Below are 24,979 nucleotides of genomic sequence, written 5' to 3'. Positions count from 1 at the left end.
GGCAGCAGATGCAAGTCGGTGCTTCGTCCGGGGGAAGAGAGGATCTCGTCGGGGAGGAAGACAGGAGTCCGTTGCACTGCCAGGGAAGAAACCAGCCGCGGAATTCTCAGGTAAAAGGAGCGGTCCTTTTATTCGCGGTCCAGTGGTAAGTGGATATCCGGTTGCCGGGGTGCTTGGCACGGGCAATTCGACCACGAGCCGGTCTGGGGTGCGAAGAGAAGAAGGTAAACTGGTTGTGCCCACCAGTCAGGGGAAGAAGCCTCTCCAGCCGGGAGATCTTCTCTGTCGTCTGGAAGTGGTGAGTCGGTTCTGCAGGGCTCCACCGGTGGTGTCGTCGTGGTAGGTCGGCTCAGCTTCTCCCTCATCGGATTCTCAGGTCCTGTGGCGACTTCTGAAGTTCCAGTCCCCAAAGCCCTGCTTTTATGCAGCACACCCCCATTCACTCAGCCTAGCTATCAATCAAACATGCTAAGTGGTGAGCCGGCCGGCTCACCACTTGGGCCAATCACACAAGAGTGCGACTTGAGTTACCAAGGTAACTCAGTCCAGGGTGCCTAAACCCCCTCCCACAACCCCTGCGGTACCCAGACAGAGTGGCACCACTTTTGGAGGCTTCTGTTTAGAAGCCCGCCAAAAGGTGGAACAAAGGGCTTGACTTGGGTTGGAGTCACAGAAGAGACCACAAACGCCATTTTAGAATCGAGTCCTGGCCAAAAATACCAACCGGCGAATTAATATTAAATAAATAAACCGGCGGTATGTTCGAGGCTATGAGAATTAAATAATTAAAGTTGGTAGCCTCGAACAATGGAAAAATCCCATAGGAATATATTCGCGGTCGAATATAAAAAGTAGTTTCCACTGCCACCAGCCAAAACTCAATCAGGGGGGATGGAGACGTGCCACCTCGACTAACAGACCCCGGGGCAATCTAATTGCCCCGACCAGTACGTCTACAATATGATGGTTTGTACTGGTTTCTGTATTAATTTGGGACTAGTAAAGCCAATGGTGACTTTACATGCCCTGGGAGACAGTAGTCAGTCCCAGGGTATGGAGTCTATGGTGGGGTGTCACTATGACACCCCTGTGTCACTGCACGGAGGGTGCTGTGTAACACAGATAGTAAAAACACATGAGACCCTATGGAGAAAAGGACCCCATAGCCCATAAAACACATTAGCAGTCAAAGGAACACCATAAATCATGTCCAGGAGTGGGAAAAAAGAGTCTGACTCTTGTCAGGAGAAAAAAACAAATTCCAGAAATCTAGCAAAGCTGCTCGGGGACTCACTAGGTTAGGAAATTCAGCCTAAAGAGAGAATTCTCCCTAACATTTGGTTGGCAGCATTGAACCAGTAAGACAAATCACAGAACCAAGGAATCGAGAAACAAAGGAAGATGGAAATGAAGACCAAATTCAAAAGCATGAAAAGGATCATTTAAATAAAATAAAAATAACTATAAAAAGAACCCAAAAAATGTTTGATTCTAACACACAACACAAACACCCAAAGACGACCCGAAGTATTGGAATTGGCTAGCTGGTATTCTTGCTATAAAACCGAAATTGTAGCCATCCAAAAATGCACAAGCAGATCAATGGAAAATAGGAAGTTGCAATACTGGAGGATTCCGTCACCTTTTCAATGATTTCAATCCATCCTTAAACAACATTGAAATAATATGCTTACAAGAAACATGGCTCAAAATTGCACCCTGTAAAGAAGGATATATTGTGCTATGTAACCCAGCTAAAGGAGGCCTACTTGGAAGACCTTCTGCAGGTCTATTAATCTTAATTAAAAATGGGTCTGGAATAACGGTGTTGGAATCGATAAACATCAACCCAAACATAAGGCCACTGAAGTGCAATTTGAGTCGGAAACTCCAAAATGTATACAAAGATTGCTAATATTGAATGTTTATTGGAAGCCTGCAACAAATGAAAGCGAACAATTCATAGATCAAATAATGCGTGGATAGCAAAAGAGAAGCAAACCAAGATCTAAATATTATCATCTGCGGTGACCTCAATGTTAACTGTTTTGAAAATAAAAAAAAAACACAAAATGTAATAAATCAAAAATGTAAACGAGGGAAAATGTGGAATGATGAAATGGAAGCGAGGAGATTCCACAGATTAAATGGAAACATGAAAGGAGATATACCGCCATCCAAGACCTGGACTAATGGCAATGTGAGTAACATACTGGATTACATGTTTGTCTCTGAACAGCTGTTAGCGGAAATTCAAAGTAATACCATCAACTCATAGCGATCACGAACCAATTATCGCAGTAATCTCTCACTGGAAAATCAGAGTAAACCCAATATGGGATACCAAAATTGAGTTGGAACATGGATTAAATCGTTTAAGGCTGAAAAAAAGTGACTTTGATACTGTACTGAAAAATCTGGAAAAGTGGCAAGACAAAGAAAAAAGGTCTGTAGAATATGATACATCTCTACAGCTATTCAAACAAAGCAGTGGAAAATTCACAAAACTAAAAGTTAAAAAACTACATGTATATGATCCAGAGGTGATAACACAAAAGAAACAACTGAGAAAAGATCTATACACATTAAAAACGGAAAAGAGTGAGGGAATAAAAGAACTGATTCGAAAAAGGAAACAAAAATATAAAAATTGGCAGAAATCCCATAAATCTCAGCTGTATCAACAGGATGCGGAAATCATGCAAAAAGCAAAGAATAACACAAACAGCAGGACATTATGGGACTTATTAAACGAAAGACAATTAACAGCAACGGCGCTTATGAACCCAATATCAGAAATTGCTTGGACGGAACATTTCATAAAATTGTTCAATGAGACGGAAAAACTTAAGTCTGAAAATAACACAGAAGAAAATTAAACAAGAGCCTGGAATATCCCATTCGATAAGGAAGACATAAAGCTGTTCATTTTAAAAGCAAGCTCCTCAAGAGCTCCAGGGCCAGATGGCCTATCGAATGCGGTACTAAAAGAAGATCCTGAGGAAGGGGCAATTTTTTGTGAAAAACTGTTCAAGAGAATCGTTAAGCGAGGACAAATCCCTAAATCATGGAAGTCGACAATCATCGTACCTATTTTCAAAAAGGGAAATAGGATGGAACCTAAAAATGACCGACCGATTGCCTTGTTGGATTGTGTCGGGAAGATCTTTGCCACCCTTCTGCTAAATCAACTGAAAAAATGGATCGAAGACACAAACATGTATGATAAACAGCAGTCAGGTTTCGTTGAAAAAGTAGCGTGTAATCTAAATCTTCTGATATTGGGTCTGATGAAAAAAAGATTGTATACAAACAAACAAAAGTTATACACAGCCAGCATTGATTTACGTCAAGCCTTTGACAGTGTAAATAGAAATCGTCTTTGGGAAAAACTAGCCTCAAAAGGATGTCCTATAGATCTACTAAAAGCAATCAAAGAATTGCATGCTGAAACTTCCATAAGAGTAAAACTAGACCAAAATGGCACCCTGTCAAAAGACATAAAAACAACAAAAGGCCTTAAACAGGGATGCCCGCTAGCAGCCACTCTTTTCTGCTTTTATAGTGAAGACTTACAATACTGCCTAGGAAATAGTAGAACTTTTCCACCAAGAATAAATGGCAGACCGGTCAATCATCTGCTATATGCAGATGATTTGATAATACTAGACCACATACAAATTGATCTCCAAAGAGCGTTAAATCAGGTTGAAAAATATATAGAACAAAAAGATCTAGAAATAAATGCAGACAAGATGGAAATATTGATATTCGGTGACAAACGATGGAAAAAAAGCAAGAATGAGCAATGGATGGTGAACAAAACACTAATAAACCCATGCAATGAAATGAGATATTTAGGCATCCAATTAAGTGGAATAAGAAATGAAGAGCCCTGGAAAAGGATGCTAAAGACGAAAACTAAACAACTAACAGCTCAAGCAAAAATCATTAACAAAAGATATGGAAAGTTCTCCCTCCAACCTGTTATAACATTCTACAGGCTTAAAGTCATACCAACATTAACATACGGAGCGGAAACCTGCATGAATATCTCAGAAGAATTCTGGAACACCCTAGAAGGGCTTTTCTGGAAAAATATATTACCGATACCAAAAGCAACACCAATGACGGTACACATCTGCCAAAATAAGCTAATGTTGTACAGAAAAACAATGACCAACCTGATGCCTCCGCAATTACTTTCCGAAAACACCAATTTCGAAGAAAAGGTAGTGGAAGACTGGAAAAGAGACAATGAACAAATTCTAAAAAATCTAACCTTGGAAATTCGAACATTGGCAGAAAATCCAACAGCCGTCAAACGAATGTTATGGGCCTTAGACTGTTCAAACACAAACAAAAAGAGCACTGTGAAAAACCCACACACTCTCAAAAACTAATTGGGGTGTAATGTCTATTATACCGAACTACTTGAGAACATTTCCAAACTGCAAGCAAAGAGATCTGCTGTTGCGCTTTAGATTGAATGTCCTTCGAAATAAAACCACTAAGGCAAGATATACCAAAGGAAAGGTATGAACACTGTGTAGACTGTGCAAAAGAAGCGAAGAATCTCTCAGTCACTTGGTACCTTTCTTCCCTAAGTTAAGAGAACTCAAAAATTTGTATTTAAACAGTAATATTGTTGACTTATGTGGTTTAGACTCGGAGAAGTGGTGGAGTCTAATATATGACTGTCGAACCCCAAAAATAAACTTTGTAACGGTCAAATTCCTGGAACAAACCCTTAAAAAGCTGGACCTTTGCGATGAGGAAGAATCAATGGGTGTAGCTAGAGATGTACTATTTTACTGTAAAATGTGTTTGAAACTTATACTTAAATATTATTTAAGTCCCAGTTGTGTATTTTAAAGGTCTCTTTCAAGTTAGATTCTAAATTTTACATTTTTGAAATTTTCTTTTTTAAAATGATTTACCTTGTTAAGGGTTTGCTTACTTTGTTTGAACTCTCTTCTGTACCTTCTTATGTTGTTCCCTTATTTAAGTTAGATCTCTTTGTTAGAAATGACATTTATTTTCTCAAATTGTGAAAGGTTTGTAATAAACCAAATACACTTAATAAAAAATAAAAAAATCTATTTAATCCGCTTCCTTGTGCTCACCTCCTTTAACAGTTGCCCCCTGTGATGACGTTGTAGCCACCTCCGAGTCCTGGCGTGTGTATGTTTTTACCCTGTGCTCCACTCTCCTATCTCCTTTCTCCTCTTCCTTTTCCCCATTATTTCACCACCTATTTCCGCTTTCTTTCTGCGTAGTTCTTCCATTACCTCTGTACTTACCTTTGCTAATATCCTCTCTTCTTCTTCCTTTCTCCCCCAGTTTCCCCCTTCCCTTTTTAGTATGCTTTCTGTTACTTTACCTTTTTCATACTTCCTGGCGCTTTCAGATAGTATTTTCCTTTTCCACAGTTCCATTTCCCTGTCCTTTTCTTCCTCCTTCTTTTTCATTTCCCATAGTTCCGCTCGTGACACCTTTTCTGCTATTGCCCTTATCCGCTCCTCCTCCTTCTTCCTTTCTTCTCCTCGCTCCTTTATCCTCGCCTGTTCATCCCTACACTCCTTTCTTTCCTTCTTCCTTCCTCGTGTTTCTTGCTCGAACTGTCTTATCAGAGTGCTTCGCACTTCTCTTAATTCAGCCAACCTTTCCTCCAACATTTCTTCCTCTACCTGTGACAGTTGGCCTTCTCTTGTCTTACTCACCTCGGTCCTTGTCTGTGTGTCGTCCATTTCTTCCTTGTTCACCTTCCTCACTGCGTCCTCTTCTTGCCCTGTCAGCGTCGTCCCTCAGAACTTTAGGAGCACCTGTGCTGCTATCCATGTGTTCCCCACTTTTCTTCCCTCCCCCCATGCCTGCCTGTGTGTTGTTTAAGTCCATCGTGCCTGTCGCCGCCGCCTCCCTCTGGTAGCTGGATATAGGGGCATATGGTGGGGGGCTGTATGCGGGGTTTGAGTACCCCTCAGCTGCTGTTAATTGTTGTCTGTTCTCTTAATTCTGTTACTGGGTACAACCCTCCTTCTTCCTTCTTTACTACCTTCGCCAGAGGCGTACCATCTGTCCCTTCCTTTTTCACCTTTGCTTCCAATACTGTAACCGATCCTTCTTTCTCCTTCTTGCCCTCTTCTATGCATAGTGCATTGCTGCTCGCCGTGTCCACGCCCCCTCCGTTCTCCTCCTCCTCTTTACCCTCCTTCGTTTCTTTGCTCCCTTTCTCCTCTGTTGCCCCTTCCATAGTAAACATTCCCATTGCCCCTGGCCTGGCGCCCTGGAACATCTTCCATAAGTTAAACATTTTTATATGGTGAGCTAATTTCTTTCCTTTGTACGTGTTGTGTATGTATGTCAATAGTGAGTGTTGGGTGTATGAGTCAAAGCTGCCATTAGGCGGCCACAGTGTTAGTATTTTGTTGTCTGTCCCTTGTGTCCAGTCAATGCTGTACTTTATAATTTTCTCCTTGTGTGGTGATAGCGACGTGCAAATGTGCTGGAGGGATGTAGTTAAAGCGTTTCCCCTCACTCCAGACCCCGACCCGTATTATGTGGCCATGTTACAGTTTTCTTTTTCCCAATATCAACCTTCTTTACCTGGCCCTGTATACCGGGTACTTCCGACTGTCCGCTGAAAATTAATAAAATTGCAAATATACAGTTCCTTCTCCTTTATTATTTGTCCCCCTTGATGTCACTAGTATGGCCCCCTGCGGCCGTGGCGCACGAAGCCCCCTGTGGCTGCGTCCCCAGTGTGGCATGCTTTTACAGCCGCCCCACCTTTCCTTCTTCGTCAAACCTCTCCCTCCCCTTTTTTCAACCCGCTTGCTGAGCATGACCAGCATTCTCCGTGCGCGGCCACCTCTCCCCTTTTCGCCCCTCCCTTATTGAGAGTTGCTGGCGTTCTCCATGCGCGGCCTCCTCACCTCTTCTATCCTGCCTTTTCCCACTTCCTATCCCTGGCCACCCCATGATCAATACGAGATGGTCGCAGTGTCCTATACAAGCCCTAAGGGTGACGTCACCAACTTCTGCAAACTATTACCGGTAAGAAACCTTTATAAGATCAAAAAGCACGCAATATGTTTTAACCTTTTTGTCCCCTGTAAACCCCACATCTGTCTTCCCACCTCGCCAGGAGTGGAGGATACACCAAACAATTACTTATTACAATCGGACTGCGCACACTGCGTCGCCTCGCGTGTGATACGCCCCCCTCTCTCGGGGAGCTTAACCAGCCAATCGTCTTCCGCACTCGGGAACAAAAACTAGCTACTTCCTGCGGGGAAACTTCATCTACCTAACGAGCTTCAACACTCAATTAGTATGGATCCTCGTCTACTACTCATTGATCTATAACGCCAATTCATAGGAAAGCCACACCCCTCCCCTACAGGTGCCAGCGATCTGGACAAATCCATGCCTTCTAACAACCACATGTGGTACCTTTCGGCTCCACCCAATTCACTTTGTGATGTGGTAGAAGACGGCCCTCGTGCCTGTCCAGCTACCGCTCACTCGTCTATCATCACTTATTAATCAAATCTTCTGCAACACACTGTAAACACCTCCCGCCACCCTTTTCACAATTCCTCCCCCCTCCCACACAACATTACATTGCTTGTTGGGTATGTCATACTCACCAAGTCCTCGTGAGCCGGGGCCGCTCGACTGTGTGCACCCCTCCAAAGTAGCTCGCCACCTCCCCTCGTCTGGACCACGTCTGGACACTCGCCAACCGCGGGCGGGATACTTCTCAAGTCGGCTCCCAAGGGCCAATATCTGGATTGCGCTGTCTGGTCTTCTCGCAGTTCCGTGATGGTCCTGTAGTCCTCAAAGGGGGGCAACGGCAGAGGGGGCCGCGCTGCCTGGTAGCCTTATTGCAACGATGGAACGATGCTCTCAGGGTAATAGACCTCAAACAGATCTCAGCAGTGCCTCCAACTTGTTGGGGTGCTTTCCCGGGGGCCGGCAGAGCCGTCCGCGGACCTCCGGGGCTGGGGAGGCCCCAACTCCTCCCGCGTCCCAAAAGGAGTATGAGACACACACAAGGAGCAAGGTAATTACTGCTGTTTATTAGAGTAATGGCAGGGATACGCTCTCGTCGTTAGTGGGGCTCGCAGGTCCTTTTTACAGCAGTATGACGCGCTACTTGCGTCACCTGGGTAAATTATCACAAAACCTATCGCCACTTCGGGTTGGTTCCCCGAGCAGTAGGGTTAGTATAGTTACCCTATGGGAGGAAATGTTAGTGGATAAGGACGGGTCAGGTGGTACACTTGGGCTGTCCATAACAGTTGCTACATTGGAATTGTTACAAGGGGACCCTTGGTGATTGGCTAAGAGTGATGACGTCAGTGATGAGCCCCTTGTGTTCTGATTGGTTCTCCCGCGAGCCCCCAAGCCTGGGACCATCACCGTTCCCAGCTCGCGGTGCACCTGACATTAGCAACAATGTGCAACTATGTGTTTGTGGTAGATAATGGACAGGTCTGCTTACGGGCTGGTGTGCATGTCTTTCCGATCGCTGCACGTGTCCAACTTGTCACTTCGTTGTTGCAGATTGTGTCCCAGACGTGGGACCCTGGCGGTTCTCTGTCTGGTGAGCTTGGAACCTTGTCAGTTTGGCTTGGTCACGAGTGGGGAAACCGTAGCTGGAGTAGAATTATGAGCATTAGATTTTGTATTCTGCCTCTGAGGGCTTGGCACCTGCAGGTATAACCTTGGCGCTGGGCGCGCAGCATGCGGGTTGCAACATCGTGGCCTTGGCTGTGGGGTCTCGTTGGGGGCTCGTTCTGCATGGTCAGCACTTGCATTTTCTTTCTGGGAGGATTTTTGTTTGCGAGGCTCCTGCCTGCGGACTCTTGCTTGTGGCCTACTTGGGCCTAGTTCGTGGGTGGTGGTACATAATCCATACTATGGAGGTCGCGGGGTGACAAAGTGTCATACGCAGCATTAGGTATACATGGTGGCATCTTCATAGTGATAGGTAGCGAGAAAGCATCAGCAAGCATATACACAAGCTCTTCAGGGGTCTTGCGTTTCCGCGGTGCTGTAGAAGGCCTATGTGAAAAATAACAACCATGCATGTCCGTGGGTATGTCAGTCCGCTACGTCATAGCACTGAGTATATTGTTCGTGTGGGTTGGGGTGTGAGAGACCAGTGTGCATGGTGGCACGTGTGCTCTTGTCCATTGGCTATGTCATCATGGCATCTCTAACTATGGTGATTTTCGTGGTTGATGTCTAATCGAGCTGGTCCGTGGTGCATGCATCGGCTTGACCAGGGCGTGCTAGTGGGCATGCTCCTCGTATGTGTATGCCTTTGAAACAGGATACTTTGTCATCTGGTAAGGAAGGGAATTGTTCGAACTCCTCTTGTGGGGGGTGCTTGGGTCGTCATCCCCTAGGCCAGGGTCTGGATGAGACTGGGGGGAAGGTGTTATCCCATTCTCCCACTTCAGCACACTTCTAAATTCAACTTTGCACAGCGAGGGAGTTTGACACACTTCTAAAATCAACTTTGCGCAGAAAGGCTACTGGCACATTTCTAAATTCAACTTTGCACAGAGAGGGAGTTTGACACACTTCTAAATTCGACTTTGCACAGAGATGTTACAGGGCACACTTCTAAATTCAGCTTTGCACAGCGAAGGAGTTGGACACACTTCTAAAATCAACTTTGTATAGAGAGGCTACTGGGCACACTTCTAAATTCAACTTTCCTTTCCTAACTTCCTGTCCTGGCTATACCTGTCCCCTGGGGGACTGCAGGGCACCCCATTTGGAGTACAGGGGCGCCGCACTGGTTCCTTTGTAGCATATGAACTGGGAATACTGGCCTGCACTACTTTTCTAAAATTCACATATTGGTGCGAAAAAGAGCACCTGGTTGGTTTAGTAGCTGTGAAAGGTGCAGTCTCCAAGCTGGGAAATCCTTGTTAAAGTGCATGCACTCAGGCCCTCATAGTCACATGGAGTCGAGTGGATTTTCAGAAGCGGAAGTTACCCCCAGACCCCCTGCCCGCAGGTGCTGTTTCACATTACCACCAGCAGAGATGGTATTCCAGAAATACTGCCGCTGCCAGTAGGTACGTCAGGTTTTGCACCACATTCTCACCGTCAATGTGACAGTGGAGATCGATAGTGCGCAGCAGTGCTTCTCGCCAGGACTGTACACTGTGTGTGCACAAAAGGGTACATTTGGAACGTGTTATGCATTACACCACACAGAGAGATGCCGGACTTCACATGGTCCATTGCAAAACAACCCGATTCGCTGTAGTGTAGGGAAGCCCCTCCCGTGCCTTCTGTACAGAAAATAAAACGAAAAGCAAACTGGCTCAATTGGAATTTGTACCTCCACTTCTGAGCTGAGAGTAAAAATACACATTTTTGGCAGCAGTAATTATCGCTGTGTTTCAGCAAATCCTGAATTAGGTGGAGAGTAAAATCAGTGGCATTCTCCAAATACCATTAATTATACCACCGCCCCATCCAAGTCTAAATTAATACGTCAAGGTGAATCAAGAATTCCCTTAACAAAAAGTCTATCTCACACTTCACTGATAGATGTGACCTACCTCATATATACAACAAGGGCTGTAAGAAATTGGCCCCTCTTCCATGGTATGTGCAGCTTCCTTGCCGCCTGTTGTGTGCACACCCTGGGATGCTGCTGGGCTTTGTGTCTTTGCTGGGGTTCCCGGGCCTTGTGCTGGGGTTCCCGGGCTTTTGCTGGGGTTCCTGAGTCTTGTTGTTGGGCTTTGTGTCTTTGCTGGGGTTCCTGAGACTTGTGCTGGGGTTCCCGTGCCTTGTGCTGGGATTTGTCTTTACTGGGGTTCCTCAGCCTTGTGCTGGGCTTTGTGTCTTTGCTGGGGTTTCTGAACCTTGTGCTGGGGATCCCAGGCCTTGTGCTGGGGTTACTGGGCCTTGTGCTGGGGTTCCTGTGTCTTGTACTGGGGTTCTTGAGCCTTGTGCTGAGGTTCTTGAGCCTTGTGCATGGGTCCCTGCGCCTTGTGCATGGGTCCCTGCACCTTGTGCTGGGGTTCATGTGCCTTGTGTTGGGCTTTGTGTCTTTGCTGGGGTTCCTGAGCTTTGTGCTGGGTTTCCTTAGCCTTGTGTTGGGCTTTGTGTCTTTGGTGGGGTTCCTGAGCCCTGCGTTGGGTTCCTGGGCCTTGTGCTGGGGTTCCTGGGCCTTGTGCTGGGGTTCCTGGGCCTTGTGCTGGGACTTCTTGGGCCTTGTGCTGGGACTTCTTGGGCCTTGTGCTGGGGTTCCTGGGTCTTGCGCTGGGGTTCCTGGGCCTTGCGCTGGGGTTCCTGGCCCTTGTGCGGGGGCTTCCTGGGCCTTGTGCGGGGTCTTCCTGGGCCTTGTGCGATTTCTTCCTGGCCCTTGTGCTGGGGTTCCTGGGCCTTGTGCTGGGGTTCCTGGGCCTTGTGCTGGGATTCCTGGGCTTTGTGCTGGGGTTCCTGAGCCTTGTGCTGGGATTTGTTTCTTTGATGGTGCCCCTGAGCTTTGTGCTGGGGTTCCTGAGCCTTGTGCTGGGGTTCTTGAGCCTTGTGCTGGGGTTTTTGAGCCTTGTGCTGGGATGTGTCTTTGCTGGGCTTCCTGGGCCTTGTGCTGGGCTTCCTGGGCCTTGTGCTGGGCTTCCTGGGCCTTGTGCTGGGCTTCCTGGGCCTTGTGCTGGGCTTCCTGGGCTTGTGCTGGGCTTCCTGGGCCTGTGCTGCACTTCCTGGGCCTTGTGCTGGGACTCCTGAGTCTGGTGCTGGGGCTCCTGAGTCTGGTGCTGGGGCTCCTGAGTCTGGTTCTGGGCTTCCTGAGTCTTGTGCTGGGGTTCCTGAGCCTTGTGCTGGGATGTGTCTTTGCTTGGGTCCCCGGGCCTTGTGCTGAGGTTCTTGGGCCTTTTGTTGGGCTTTGTATCTTTGCTGGGGTTTCTGAGCATTGTACTGGTGTTCCTGAGCCTTGTGCTGAGGTTCATGGGCCTTGTGCTGGGGTTCATGGGCCTTGTGCTGGGGTTCCTGAGCCTGGTGCTGGGGTTCTTGAGCCTTGTGCTGGGATGTGTCTTTGCTGGGGTTCCTGGTCCTTGTGCTGGGGTTCCTGGTCCTTGTGCTGGGGTTCCAGGTCCTTGTGCTGCGCTTCCTGGGCCTTGTGCTGGGGTACCTGAGCCTTGTGCTGGGATTTGTTTCTTTGATGGGGCTCCTGTGCCTGGTGCTGGGGTTCTTGAGCCTTGTGCTGGGGTTCTTGAGCCTTGTGCTGGGGTTCTTGAGCCTTGTGCTGGCATGTGTCTTTACTTGGGTTCCTGGGCCTTGTGCTGAGGTTCCTGGGCCTTGTGTTGGGCTTTGTGTCTTTGCAGGGGTTTCTGAGCATTGTACTGGGGTTCCTGAGCCTTGTGCTGGGGTAGCCAGGCCTTGTGCTGGGGTTCCCGGGCATTGTGCTGGGCTTTGTGTCTTTGCTTGGGTTCCTGAGCCTTGTGCTGGGCTTTGTATCTTTGCTGGAGTTCCGGAGCCTTGTGCTGGGGCTCCTGAGCCTTGTGTGCCATGCTGGGGTTCCAGGGCCTTGTGCTGGGGTTCCCGGGCCTTGTGCTGGGCGTTGTCTTTGCTGGGGTTTCTGAGCCTTGTGATGGGCTTTGTGTCTTTGCTGGGGTTCCTGGGCCTTGTGCTGGGATTTCTGGGCCTTGTGATGGGCTTTGTGTCTTTACTGGGGTTCCCGGGCCTTGTGCTGGGGTTCCCGGGCGTTGTGCTGGGCTTTGTCTTTGCTGGGGTTTCTGAGCCTTGTGCTGGGGTTCCCGAGCCTTGTGCTGGGGTTCCCGGGCCTTGTGCAGGGGATCCTGAGCCTTGTGCAGGGGATCCTGAGCCTTGTGCTGGAGCTCCTGGGTCTTGTGCTGGGGTCCCGGGCCTTGTTCTGGGGTTCCTGAGCCTTGTGCTGGGGTTCCCAGGCATTGTGCTGGGCTTTGTGTCATTGCTGGGGTTTCTGAGCCTTGTGATGGGCTTTGTGTCTTTGCTGGGGTTCCTGAGCCTCGTGCTGGGGTTCCTGAGCCTTGCGCTGGGCTTTGTGACTTTGCTTGAGTTCCTGAGCCTTGTGCTGGGCTTTGTGTCTTTGCTGGAGTTCCTGAGCCTTGTGCTGGGGGTCCTGCGCCCTTCTGCTGGGGCTCCTGAGCCATGTGCAGGGGATCCCGAGCCTTGTGCTGGGCTTCCCGGGCCCTGTGTTGGGGTTCCTGAGCCTTGTTTTGGGCTTTGTGTTTTTGCTGGATATTCCTGAGCCTTTTGCTGGATATTCCTGAGCCTTGTGCTGGGGCTCCTGAGCCTGTGCTAGGGCTCCTGAGCCTTGTGCTGGGGCTCCTGAGCCTTGTGCTGGGCTTCCCGGGCCCCGTGTTGGGGTTCGCGGGCCCTGTGTCGGGCTTCCCGGGCCTTGTGCTGGGGTCCCAGGCCTTGTTCTGGGGTTCCTGAGCCTTGTGCTGGGGTTCCCGAGCATTGTGCTGGGCTTTGTGTCTTTGCTGGGGTTTCTGAGCCTTGTGATGGGCTTTGTGTCTTTGCTGGGGTTCCCGTGTCTTGTACTGGGGTTCTTGAGCCTTGTGCTGAGGTTCTTGAGCCTTGTGCACGGGTGCCTGCGCCTTGTGCATGGGTACCTGCGCCTTGTGCTGGGGTTAATGCGCCTTGTGCTGGTGTTCATGTGCCTTGTGTTGGGCTTTGTGTCTTTACTGGGGTTCCTGAGCTTTGCGCTGGGGTTCCTTAGCCTTGTGTTGGGCTTTGTGTCCTTGGTGGGGTTCCTGGGCCTTGTGCTGGGGTTCCTGGGCCTTGTGCTGGGGTTCCTGGGCTTTGTGCTGGGCTTCTTGGGCCTTGTGCTGGGGGTTCCTGGGCCTTGTGCTGGGGTTCCTGGGCCTTGTGACTTCCTGGGTCTTGCGCTGGGGTTCCTGGGCCTTGTGCGGGGCTTCCTGGGCCTTGTGCGGGGGCTTCCTGGGGCTTGTGCTGGGGTTCCTGGGCCTTGTGCTGGGGTTCCTGGGCCTTGTGCTGGGGTTCCTGAGCCTTGTGCTGGGATTTGTTTCTTTGATGGGGCCCTGAGCTTTGTGCTGGGGTCTTGAGCCTTGTGCTGGGGTTCTTGAGCCTTGTGCTGGGGTTTTTGAGCCTTGTGCTGGGATGTGTCTTTGCTGGGGTTCCCGGTCCTTGTGCTGGGCTTCCTGGGCCTTGTGCTGGGCTTCCTGGGCCTTGTGCTGAGCTTCCTGGGCCTTGTGCTGGGCTTCCTGGGCCCTGTGCTGCACTTCCTGGGCCTTGTGCTGGGGCTCCTGAGTCTGGTGCTGGGGCTCCTGAGTCTGGTGCTGGGGCTCCTGAGCCTTGTGCTGGGGTTCCTGGGCCTTGTGCTGGGCTTCCTGGGCCTTGTGCTGGGCTTCCTGGGCCTTGTGCTGGGCTTCCTGGGCCTTGTGCTGGGCTTCCTGGGCTTGTGCTGGGCTTCCTGGGCCTGTGCTGCACTTCCTGGGCCTTGTGCTGGGGCTCCTGAGTCTGGTGCTGGGGCTCCTGAGTCTGGTGCTGGGGCTCCTGAGTCTGGTTCTGGGGTTCCTGAGTCTTGTGCTGGGGTTCCTGAGCCTTGTGCTGGGATGTGTCTTTGCTTGGGTCCCCGGGCCTTGTGCTGAGGTTCTTGGGCCTTTTGTTGGGCTTTGTATCTTTGCTGGGGTTTCTGAGCATTGTACTGGTGTTCCTGAGCCTTGTGCTGAGGTTCATGGGCCTTGTGCTGGGGTTCATGGGCCTTGTGCTGGGGTTCCTGAGCCTGGTGCTGGGGTTCTTGAGCCTTGTGCTGGGATGTGTCTTTGCTGGGGTTCCTGGTCCTTGTGCTGGGGTTCCTGGTCCTTGTGCTGGGGTTCCAGGTCCTTGTGCTGCGCTTCCTGGGCCTTGTGCTGGGGTACCTGAGCCTTGTTCTGGGATTTGTTTCTTTGATGGGGCTCCTGTGCCTGGTGCTGGGGTTCTTGAGCCTTGTGCTGGGGTTCTTGAGCCTTGTGCTGGGGTTCTTGAGCCTTGTGCTGGCATGTGTCTTTACTTGGGTTCCTGGGCCTTGTGCTGAGGTTCCTGGGCCTTGTGTTGGGCTTTGTGTCTTTGCAGGGGTTTCTGAGCATTGTACTGGGGTTCCTGAGCCTTGTGCTGGGGTAGCCAGGCCTTGTGCTGGGGTTCCCGGGCATTGTGCTGGGCTTTGTGTCTTTGCTTGGGTTCCTGAGCCTTGTGCTGGGCTTTGTATCTTTGCTGGAGTTCCGGAGCCTTGTGCTGGGGCTCCTGAGCCTTGTGTGCCATGCTGGGGTTCCAGGGCCTTGTGCTGGGGTTCCCGGGCCTTGTGCTGGGCGTTGTCTTTGCTGGGGTTTCTGAGCCTTGTGATGGGCTTTGTGTCTTTGCTGGGGTTCCTGGGCCTTGTGCTGGGATTTCTGGGCCTTGTGATGGGCTTTGTGTCTTTACTTGGGTTCCCGGGCCTTGTGCTGGGGTTCCCGGGCGTTGTGCTGGGCTTTGTCTTTGCTGGGGTTTCTGAGCCTTGTGCTGGGGTTCCCGAGCCTTGTGCTGGGGTTCCCGGGCCTTGTGCAGGGGATCCTGAGCCTTGTGCAGGGGATCCTGAGCCTTGTGCTGGAGCTCCTGGGTCTTGTGCTGGGGTCCCGGGCCTTGTTCTGGGGTTCCTGAGCCTTGTGCTGGGGTTCCCAGGCATTGTGCTGGGCTTTGTGTCTTTGCTGGGGTTTCTGAGCCTTGTGATGGGCTTTGTGTCTTTGCTGGGGTTCCTGAGCCTCGTGCTGGGGTTCCTGAGCCTTGCGCTGGGCTTTGTGACTTTGCTTGAGTTCCTGAGCCTTGTGCTGGGCTTTGTGTCTTTGCTGGAGTTCCTGAGCCTTGTGCTGGGGGTCCTGCGCCCTTCTGCTGGGGCTCCTGAGCCATGTGCAGGGGATCCCGAGCCTTGTGCTGGGCTTCCCGGGCCCTGTGTTGGGGTTCCTGAGCCTTGTTTTGGGCTTTGTGTTTTTGCTGGATATTCCTGAGCCTTTTGCTGGATATTCCTGAGCCTTGTGCTGGGGCTCCTGAGCCTGTGCTAGGGCTCCTGAGCCTTGTGCTGGGGCTCCTGAGCCTTGTGCTGGGCTTCCCGGGCCCCGTGTTGGGGTTCGCGGGCCCTGTGTCGGGCTTCCCGGGCCTTGTGCTGGGGTCCCAGGCCTTGTTCTGGGGTTCCTGAGCCTTGCGCTGGGGTTCCCGAGCATTGTGCTGGGCTTTGTGTCTTTGCTGGGGTTTCTGAGCCTTGTGATGGGCTTTGTGTCTTTGCTGGGGTTCCCGTGTCTTGTACTGGGGTTCTTGAGCCTTGTGCTGAGGTTCTTGAGCCTTGTGCACGGGTGCCTGCGCCTTGTGCATGGGTACCTGCGCCTTGTGCTGGGGTTAATGCGCCTTGTGCTGGTGTTCATGTGCCTTGTGTTGGGCTTTGTGTCTTTACTGGGGTTCCTGAGCTTTGCGCTGGGGTTCCTTAGCCTTGTGTTGGGCTTTGTGTCCTTGGTGGGGTTCCTGGGCCTTGTGCTGGGGTTCCTGGGCCTTGTGCTGGGGTTCCTGGGCTTTGTGCTGGGCTTCTTGGGCCTTGTGCTGGGGGTTCCTGGGCCTTGTGCTGGGGTTCCTGGGCCTTGTGACTTCCTGGGTCTTGCGCTGGGGTTCCTGGGCCTTGTGCGGGGCTTCCTGGGCCTTGTGCGGGGGCTTCCTGGGGCTTGTGCTGGGGTTCCTGGGCCTTGTGCTGGGGTTCCTGGGCCTGGAACTGGGGTTCCTGGGCCTTGTGCTGGGGTTCCTGAGCCTTGTGCTGGGATTTGTTTCTTTGATGGGGCCCTGAGCTTTGTGCTGGGGTCTTGAGCCTTGTGCTGGGGTTCTTGAGCCTTGTGCTGGGGTTTTTGAGCCTTGTGCTGGGATGTGTCTTTGCTGGGGTTCCCGGTCCTTGTGCTGGGCTTCCTGGGCCTTGTGCTGGGCTTCCTGGGCCTTGTGCTGAGCTTCCAGGGCCTTGTGCTGGGCTTCCTGGGCCCTGTGCTGCACTTCCTGGGCCTTGTGCTGGGGCTCCTGAGTCTGGTGCTGGGACTCCTGAGTCTGGTGCTGGGGCTCCTGAGCCTTGTGCTGGGGTTCCTGAGCCTTGTGCTGGGATGTGTCTTTGCTTGGGTTCCCGGGCCTTGTGCTGAGGTTCTTGGGCCTTGTGTTGGGCTTTGTATTTTGCTGGGGTTTCTGAGCATTGTACTGGTGTTCCTGAGCCTTGTGCTGGGGTTCATGGGCCTTGTGCTGGGGTTCCTGAGCCTGGTGCTGGGGTTGTTGAGCCTTGTGCTGGGATGTGTCTTTGCTGGGGTTTCTGAGCCTTGTGATGGGCTTTGTGTCTTTGCTGGGGTTCCCGAGCCTTGTGCTGGGGTTCCCGAGCCTTGTGCTGGGGTTCCCGGGCCTTGTGCAAGGGATCCTGAGCCTTGTGCTGGAGCTCCTGGGTCTTGTGCTGGGGTCCTGGGCCTTGTTCTGGGGTTCCTGAGCCTTGTGCTGGGGTTCCCGGGCATTGTGCTGGGCTTTGTGTCTTTGCTGGGGTTTCTGAGCCTTGTGATGGGCGTTGTGTCTTTGCTGGGGTTCCTGAACCTCGTGCTGGGGTTCATGAGCCTTGTGTTGGGCTTTGAGTCTTTTATGGGCTTCCTGAGCCTTTTGCTGGATATTCCTAAGCCTTGTGCTGGGGCTCCTGCGCCCTTGTGCTGGGGCTCCTGAGCCATGTGCAGGGGATCCAGAGCCTTGTGCTGGGCTTCCCGGGCCCTGTGTTGGGGTTCCCGAGCCTTGTGTTAGGGTTCCTGAGCCTTGGTTTGGGCTTTGTGTTTTTGCTGGATATTCCTGAGCCTTTTGCTGGATATTCCTGAGCCTTGTGCTGGGGCTCCTGAGCCTTGTGCTGGGGCTCCTGAGCCTTGTGCTGGGCTTCCCGGGCCCCGTGTTGGGGTTCGCGGGCCCTGTGTCGGGCTTCCCGGGCCTTGTGCTGGGCTTCCCGGGCCTTGTGCTGGGCTTCCCGGGCCTTGTGCTGTGGCTCCCGAGCCTTGTGCTGTGGCTCCCGAGCCTTGTGTTGGGGTTCCCGAGCCTTGTGTTGGGGTTCCCGAGCCTTGTGTTGGGGTTCCCAGGCCTTGTGTAGGGGATCCCGAGCCTTGTGAGGGGGATCCTGGGTCTTGTGCTGGGGCTCCTGGGCCTTGTGCTAGTGCTCCTGGTGTCATGACCACTGTGAGGGGGCACAAGTTGTGCCACAACAAGGCTCCCACCAGAACACTTAGAGGATATTAAAACCACTGCAAAAGGGCTCCCGGAGCCAGTCATGGCACCTTTGGCACCAGGCTCATATGTAGGAAGGAAGGGCTGTTCACACGAGGTCCCATTTATGTACATGGGCCTTTAAATCCAACATGGAAGCACCCACACAGTCTAGTTCTAAGAACCAAGTCATGCGGTCTAGTGTTTTGGGTGTGGCAGGCCTGGAACTACTTTCCCTGGTACTACTTTACCTGGGCTATATAAACCACACCCTGACTGCAGAACACGCTTCGTGTTATTCTGCCACCAGCAACGTGACGCTCACCGTGTCCAGCTCCTGGCCTTCAGCATCTTCCTGTAATCCTGCAAGAACAAGAACAAGATTATTCTGTTTTACCTGAGAAAACACCGTCCAGCACTCAGCATCTCAACTGGGCTGCAATCTGTGGAAACCGAGAGAAGAGGAAACATCACTCACCTGTGAGTACTAGTTTAAGGACTTCTGGCGAACCGCTACCGCAGCTGCTTTTCGAACTTTGCGACCTTCAATAACCAGAAAGGCAAAAACAATATTAGAACGCGCGATTCCAAAACATTGAATTCCATCAGTCTTACCTGAATTCCATAGCGCTCCGCTTCCAGCTGGAGCACCACAGCAACATCTGTAAAGGAATAGAGACATATTCAGGTTCGCTTTCAATATTAAACAACCGCACAACGCTGTACTTACCTTAACGGATTCCGGAGGCATGTTTTTCATCGCGCTCTCATCCCCTCGCAGCACCACAGCGGCCTGTGAGGAAAAATAAGAAGAAAACACAGGTTAGCTTTAAAAGACAATAAAGGCGTTGCGCTTCGTGCTTTCTCTTACCTAGAAAACGTGCCTCTCCATCCGGCACGCCAGCATCAAGGCCTTTGCACCTGAAAAGAAGGAGATAAAGACATTATCGAATTCCCACCATAAACAGAAGACTTACAATTAACAAACCTACCTGCCTAGCAGCAGATTCGGGGTCACTGCAGGCCTGGGCCCAAGGAAGGGGTACTGCACCAGTGAAGCAACTCGGGCATCTCACCAACAAACGTCAAGCGCCCCTGCACAAGAAACGCAGGACGGATAGCTCACCCTACAAATAACTAAGATTAATTATTCCGCACTGGGCAACTAAGCATCCAGGGTTCCAGATCTCAGAGCCTTCCAGACACCCCAGGGATACCAGGTGAGCGTAACACCTGGGCCATGTGCTGATGCTCCTGGGCCATGTGCTGATGCTCCTGGGCCATGTGCTGGGGCTCCTGGGCCATGTGCTGGTGCTCCTGTGCCTTGTGCTGGTGCTCCTGGACCTTGTACTGGGGCTCCTGGGCCTTGTGCTGGTGCTCCTGGGCCTTGTGCTGGTGCTCCTGGGCCTTGTGCTAGTGCTCCTGGGCCTTGTGCTAGTGCTCCTGGGCCTTGTGCTGGTGCTCCTGGGCCTTGTGCTGGTGCTCCTGGGCCTTGTGCTAGTGCTCCTGGGCCTTGTGCTAGTGCTCCTGGGCCTTGTGCTGGTGCTCCTGGACCTTGTGCTGGGGCTCCTGGACCTTGTGCTGGGGCTCCTGGGCCTTGTGCTGGGGCTCCTGGGCCTTGTGCTGTGGTTTCTGGGCCTTGTGCTGATGCTCCTGGCCCTTGTGCTGGTGCTCCTGGGCCTTGTGCTGGTGCTCCTGGGCCTTGTGCTAGTGCTCCTGGGCCTTGTGCTGGTGCTCCTGGGCCTTGTGCTGGTGCTCCTGGGCCTTGTGCTGATGCTCCTGGGCCTTGTGCTGATGCTCCTGGGCCTTGTGCTGATGCTCCTGGGCCTTGAGCTGGGGTTCCTGGATCTTGTGCTGGGGTTCCTGGATCTTGTGCTGGAGCTCCTGAGCCTTGTGCTGGGGCTCCTGGGCCTTGTGCTGGGGCTCCTGGGCCTTGTGCTGGGGCTCCTGGGCCTTGTGCTGGGGTTTCTTAGCCTTGTGTTGGGGTTCCTGGGCCTTGTGTTGGACTTTGTGTCTTTGTTGGGGCTCCTGGGCCCTGTGCCGGGGCTCCTGGGCCTTGTGCCGATGCTCCTGGGCCTTGAGCTGGGGTTCCTGGATCTTGTGCTGGGGCTCCTGGGCCTTGTGCTGGGGCTCCTGGCCCTTGTGCTGGGGCTCCTGGGCCTTGTGCGGTAGTTTCTGGGCCTTGTGCTGGGGCTCCTGGGCCTTGTGCTGGGGCTCCTGGGCCTTGTGCTGGGGCTCCTGAGCCTTGTGCTGGGGATCCAGGGCCTTGTGCTGTGGTTTCTGGGCCTTGTGCTGGGGCTCCTGGGCCTTGTGCTGTGGTTTCTGGGCCTTGTGCTGGTGCTCCTGGGCCTTGTGCTGGTGGTTTCTGGGCCTTGTGCTGGTGCTCCTGGGCCTTGTGCGGGTGCTCCTGGGCCTTGTGCTGAAGCTCCTGGGCCTTGTGCTGGTGCTCGTGCGCCCTTGTTCTGGGGCTCCTGGACCTTGTGCTGATGCTCCTGGGCCTTGTGCTGGGGCTCCTGGGCCTTGTGCTGGGGCTCCTGGGCCTTGTGCTGGGGCTCCCGGGCCTTGTGCTGGGGCTCCCGGGCCTTGTGCTGGTGCTCCTGGGCCTTGTGCTGGTGCTCCTGGGCCTTGTGCTGGGGCTCCTGGGCCTTGTGCTGAGGCTCCTGGGCCTTGTGCTGGGGCTCCCGGGCCTTGTGCTGGGGCTCCCGGGCCTTGTGCTGAGGCTCCCGGGCCTTGTGCTGGTGCTCCTGGGCCTTGTGCTGGTGCTCCTGGGCCTTGTGCTGGTGCTCCTGGGCCTTGTGCTGCGGCTCCTGGGCCTTGTACTGTGGTTTCTGGGCCTTGTGCTGGGGCTCCTGGGCCTTGTGCCGGTGCTCCCGAGGCCTTTGCACACTGCCACTGATCTGCCTCCTCTCTCATTATCAAGGCCACTATTCATCCTCCTGACTGTTGCACAGTGGAGAAACTTTGCTGAAAATGTTGGGGGGAGGGGGCATGACCTCTGAAGAAAAGGTGCCCCATTCAAATGAATGGGGACAAAATAGTGTGCCATGAAAGTTGGGGGGGACAAACACCCCCGCCCCCCCCTAAAATTACGGCCATGGTGTTGCAAGAACCCAAGTATCGCCATCCCAGGCTGCTAATATTGCTCTTGCAATTGTATGCATTCCTTGTGTACCTCATCAAAGTACAGGAGATAATGTTGAGACACCAGGAAGGGAATGGCTTGATTACTTACCAGTATTCTTCATTACTCCGAGTCCCAGTCTTCCTCCTCATAGTCCTCATTATAAGAGACAGGCCTTTCACCATCCCCTCCCAAGGAATTGTGGAATAGCGACCAACCTGTGCTTCTTGCTCCATGTTTCACATCTTCCTTTCGTCTTCTTTTTTCATTTTTTGTTTTTTTAAGGATCCTCCCCCATCACCCCCTTACCCTCACCCTTTGGCCTGTTTTGATGGCGATCAGGGCTGACTGAATATGATGTTTGGGGCCTAAGCCACCCGTTTCTGGGCCTTGTGCTGGTGCTCCTGGGCCTTGTGCTGTGGTTTCTGGGCCTTGTGCTGGTGCTCCTGGGCCTTGTGCTGGGGCTCCCGGGCCTTGTGCTGGGGCTCCCGGGCCTTGTGCTGGGGCTCCCGAGCCTTGTGCTGATGCTCCCGGGCCTTGTGATGGGGCTCCCGGGCCTTGTGCTGGGGCTCCTGGGCCTTGTGCTGGTGCTCCTGGGCCTTGTGCTGGGGCTCCTGGGCCTTGTGCTGGGGCTCCTGGGCCTTGTGCTGGTGCTCCTGGGCCTTGTGCTGTGGTTTCTGGGCCTTGTGCTGGGGCTCCTGGGCCTTGTGCTGGGGCTCCTGGGCCTTGTGCCGATGCTCCTGGGCCTTGTGCTGATGCTCCTGGGCCTTGTGCTGATGCTCCTGGGCCTTGAGCTGGGGTTCCTGGATCTTGTGCTGGGGTTCCTGGATCTTGTGCCTGGGCTCCTGAGCCTTGTGCTGGGGCTCCTGGGCCTTGTGCTGGGGCTCCTGGGCCTTGTGCTGGGGTTTCTTAGCCTTGTGTTGGGGTTCCTGGGCCTTGTGTTGGACTTTGTGTCTTTGTTGGGGCTCCTGGGCCCTGTGCCGGGGCTCCTGGGCCTTGTGCTGATGCTCCTGGGCTTTGAGCTGGGGTTCCTGGATCTTGTGCTGGGGCTCCTGTGCCTTGTGCTGGGGCTCCTGGGCCTTGTGCTGTGGTTTCTGGGCCTTGTGCTGTGGCTCCTGGGCCTTGTGCTGGGGCTCCTGGGCCTTGTGCTGGGGTTTCTTAGCCTTGTGTTGGGGTTCCTGGGCCTTGTGTTGGACTTTGTGTCTTTGTTGGGGCCCCTGGGCCTTGTGCCGGGGCTCCTGGGCCTTGTGCCGGGGTTCCTGGGCCTTGTGCTGGGGTTCCTGGGCCTTGTGCCGGGGCTCCTGGGCCTTGTGCTGGGGTTTCTGGGCCTTGTGCTGGGGCTCCTGAGCCTTGAGCTGGGGTTCCCAGGCCTTGTGCTGGGGTTTCTTAGCCTTGTGCTGGGGTTCCTGAGCTTTGTGTTGGACTTTGTGTCTTTGTTGGGGTCCCTGAGCCTTGTGCTGGGGTTTCTGGGCCTTGTGCTGGGGTTTCTGAGCCTTGTGCTGGAGGGCTCCCGAGCCTTGTGCTGGGGCTCCTGGGCCTTGGCTGGAGCTCCTGGGCCTTGTGCTAGTGCTCCTGCACCCTTGTGCTGGGGCTCCTGGACCTTGTGCTGATGCTCCTGGGCCTTGTGCTGGGGCTCCTGGGCCTTGTGCTGGGGCTCCCGGGCCTTGTGCTGGGGCTCCCGGGCCTTGTGCTGGGGCTCCCGAGCCTTGTGCTGATGCTCCCGGGCCTTGTGATGGGGCTCCCGGGCCTTGTGCTGGGGCTCCTTGGCCTTGTGCTGGTGCTCCTGGGCCTTGTGCTGGTGCTCCTGGGCCTTGTGCTGGGGCTCCTGGGCCTTGTGCTGGTGCTCCTGGGCCTTGTGCTGGGGCTCCTGGGCCTTGTGCTGGTGCTCCTGGGCCTTGTGCTGTGGTTTCTGGGCCTTGTGCTGGGGCTCCTGGGCCTTGTGCTGGGGCTCCTGGGCCTTGTGCTGATGCTCATGGGCCTTGTGCTGATGCTCCTGGGCCTTGTGCTGATGCTCCTGGGCCTTGAGCTGGGGTTCCTGGATCTTGTGCTGGGGTTCCTGGATCTTGTGCTGGGGCTCCCTAGCCTTGTGCTGGGGCTCCTGGGCCTTGTGCTGGGGCTCCTGGGCCTTGTGCTGGGGCTCCTGGCCCTTGTGCTGGGGCTCCCGGGCCTTGTGCTGGGGTTCCCGGGCATTGTGCTGGGCTTTGTGTCTTTGCTGGGGTTTCTGAGCCTTGTGATGGGCGTTGTGTCTTTGCTGGGGTTCCTGAACCTCGTGCTGGGGTTCATGAGCCTTGTGTTGGGCTTTGAGTCTTTTATGGGCTTCCTGAGCCTTTTGCTGGATATTCCTAAGCCTTGTGCTGGGGCTCCTGCGCCCTTGTGCTGGGGCTCCTGAGCCATGTGCAGGGGATCCAGAGCCTTGTGCTGGGCTTCCCGGGCCCTGTGTTGGGGTTCCCGAGCCTTGTGTTAGGGTTCCTGAGCCTTGGTTTGGGCTTTGTGTTTTTGCTGGATATTCCTGAGCCTTTTGCTGGATATTCCTGAGCCTTGTGCTGGGGCTCCTGAGCCTTGTGCTGGGCTTCCCGGGCCCCGTGTTGGGGTTCGCGGGCCCTGTGTCGGGCTTCCCGGGCCTTGTGCTGGGCTTCCCGGGCCTTGTGCTGGGCTTCCCGGGCCTTGTGCTGTGGCTCCCGAGCCTTGTGCTGTGGCTCCCGAGCCTTGTGTTGGGGTTCCCGAGCCTTGTGTTGGGGTTCCCGAGCCTTGTGTTGGGGTTCCCAGGCCTTGTGTAGGGGATCCCGAGCCTTGTGAGGGGGATCCTGGGTCTTGTGCTGGGGCTCCTGGGCCTTGTGCTAGTGCTCCTGGTGTCATGACCACTGTGAGGGGGCACAAGTTGTGCCACAACAAGGCTCCCACCAGAACACTTAGAGGATATTAAAACCACTGCAAAAGGGCTCCCGGAGCCAGTCATGGCACCTTTGGCACCAGGCTCATATGTAGGAAGGAAGGGCTGTTCACACGAGGTCCCATTTATGTACATGGGCCTTTAAATCCAACATGGAAGCACCCACACAGTCTAGTTCTAAGAACCAAGTCATGCGGTCTAGTGTTTTGGGTGTGGCAGGCCTGGAACTACTTTCCCTGGTACTACTTTACCTGGGCTATATAAACCACACCCTGACTGCAGAACACGCTTCGTGTTATTCTGCCACCAGCAACGTGACGCTCACCGTGTCCAGCTCCTGGCCTTCAGCATCTTCCTGTAATCCTGCAAGAACAAGAACAAGATTATTCTGTTTTACCTGAGAAAACACCGTCCAGCACTCAGCATCTCAACTGGGCTGCAATCTGTGGAAACCGAGAGAAGAGGAAACATCACTCACCTGTGAGTACTAGTTTAAGGACTTCTGGCGAACCGCTACCGCAGCTGCTTTTCGAACTTTGCGACCTTCAATAACCAGAAAGGCAAAAACAATATTAGAACGCGCGATTCCAAAACATTGAATTCCATCAGTCTTACCTGAATTCCATAGCGCTCCGCTTCCAGCTGGAGCACCACAGCAACATCTGTAAAGGAATAGAGACATATTCAGGTTCGCTTTCAATATTAAACAACCGCACAACGCTGTACTTACC

The 24,979-nt window shown here is 53.2% G+C and overlaps 1 protein-coding gene across 1 annotated transcript; it reads right to left on the bottom strand.

Moving 5' to 3' along the window:
* Positions 1–19,944: 19,944 nt before the first annotated feature.
* Positions 19,945–24,314, bottom strand: LOC138525870 (golgin subfamily A member 6-like protein 22). Its single transcript, XM_069636159.1, has 3 exons — positions 23,253–24,314; positions 22,063–22,857; positions 19,945–20,487 (listed from the first exon to the last, which is right to left on the bottom strand). The coding sequence occupies exons 1-3, from the start codon at positions 24,312–24,314 to the stop codon at positions 19,945–19,947; spliced, it is 2,400 nt and encodes a 799-aa protein (XP_069492260.1).
* Between the last annotated feature and the right edge of the window lie 665 nt (positions 24,315–24,979).

This window comes from Ambystoma mexicanum, chromosome 7p (genome assembly GCF_040938575.1).
Source record: "Ambystoma mexicanum isolate Mex_15411 chromosome 7p, UKY_AmexF1_1, whole genome shotgun sequence".
NCBI lineage: Eukaryota > Metazoa > Chordata > Amphibia > Caudata > Ambystomatidae > Ambystoma > Ambystoma mexicanum.
The sequence above is the reverse complement of the archived record's forward strand: the minus strand, read 5'-3'. Positions and strand labels throughout refer to the sequence as shown.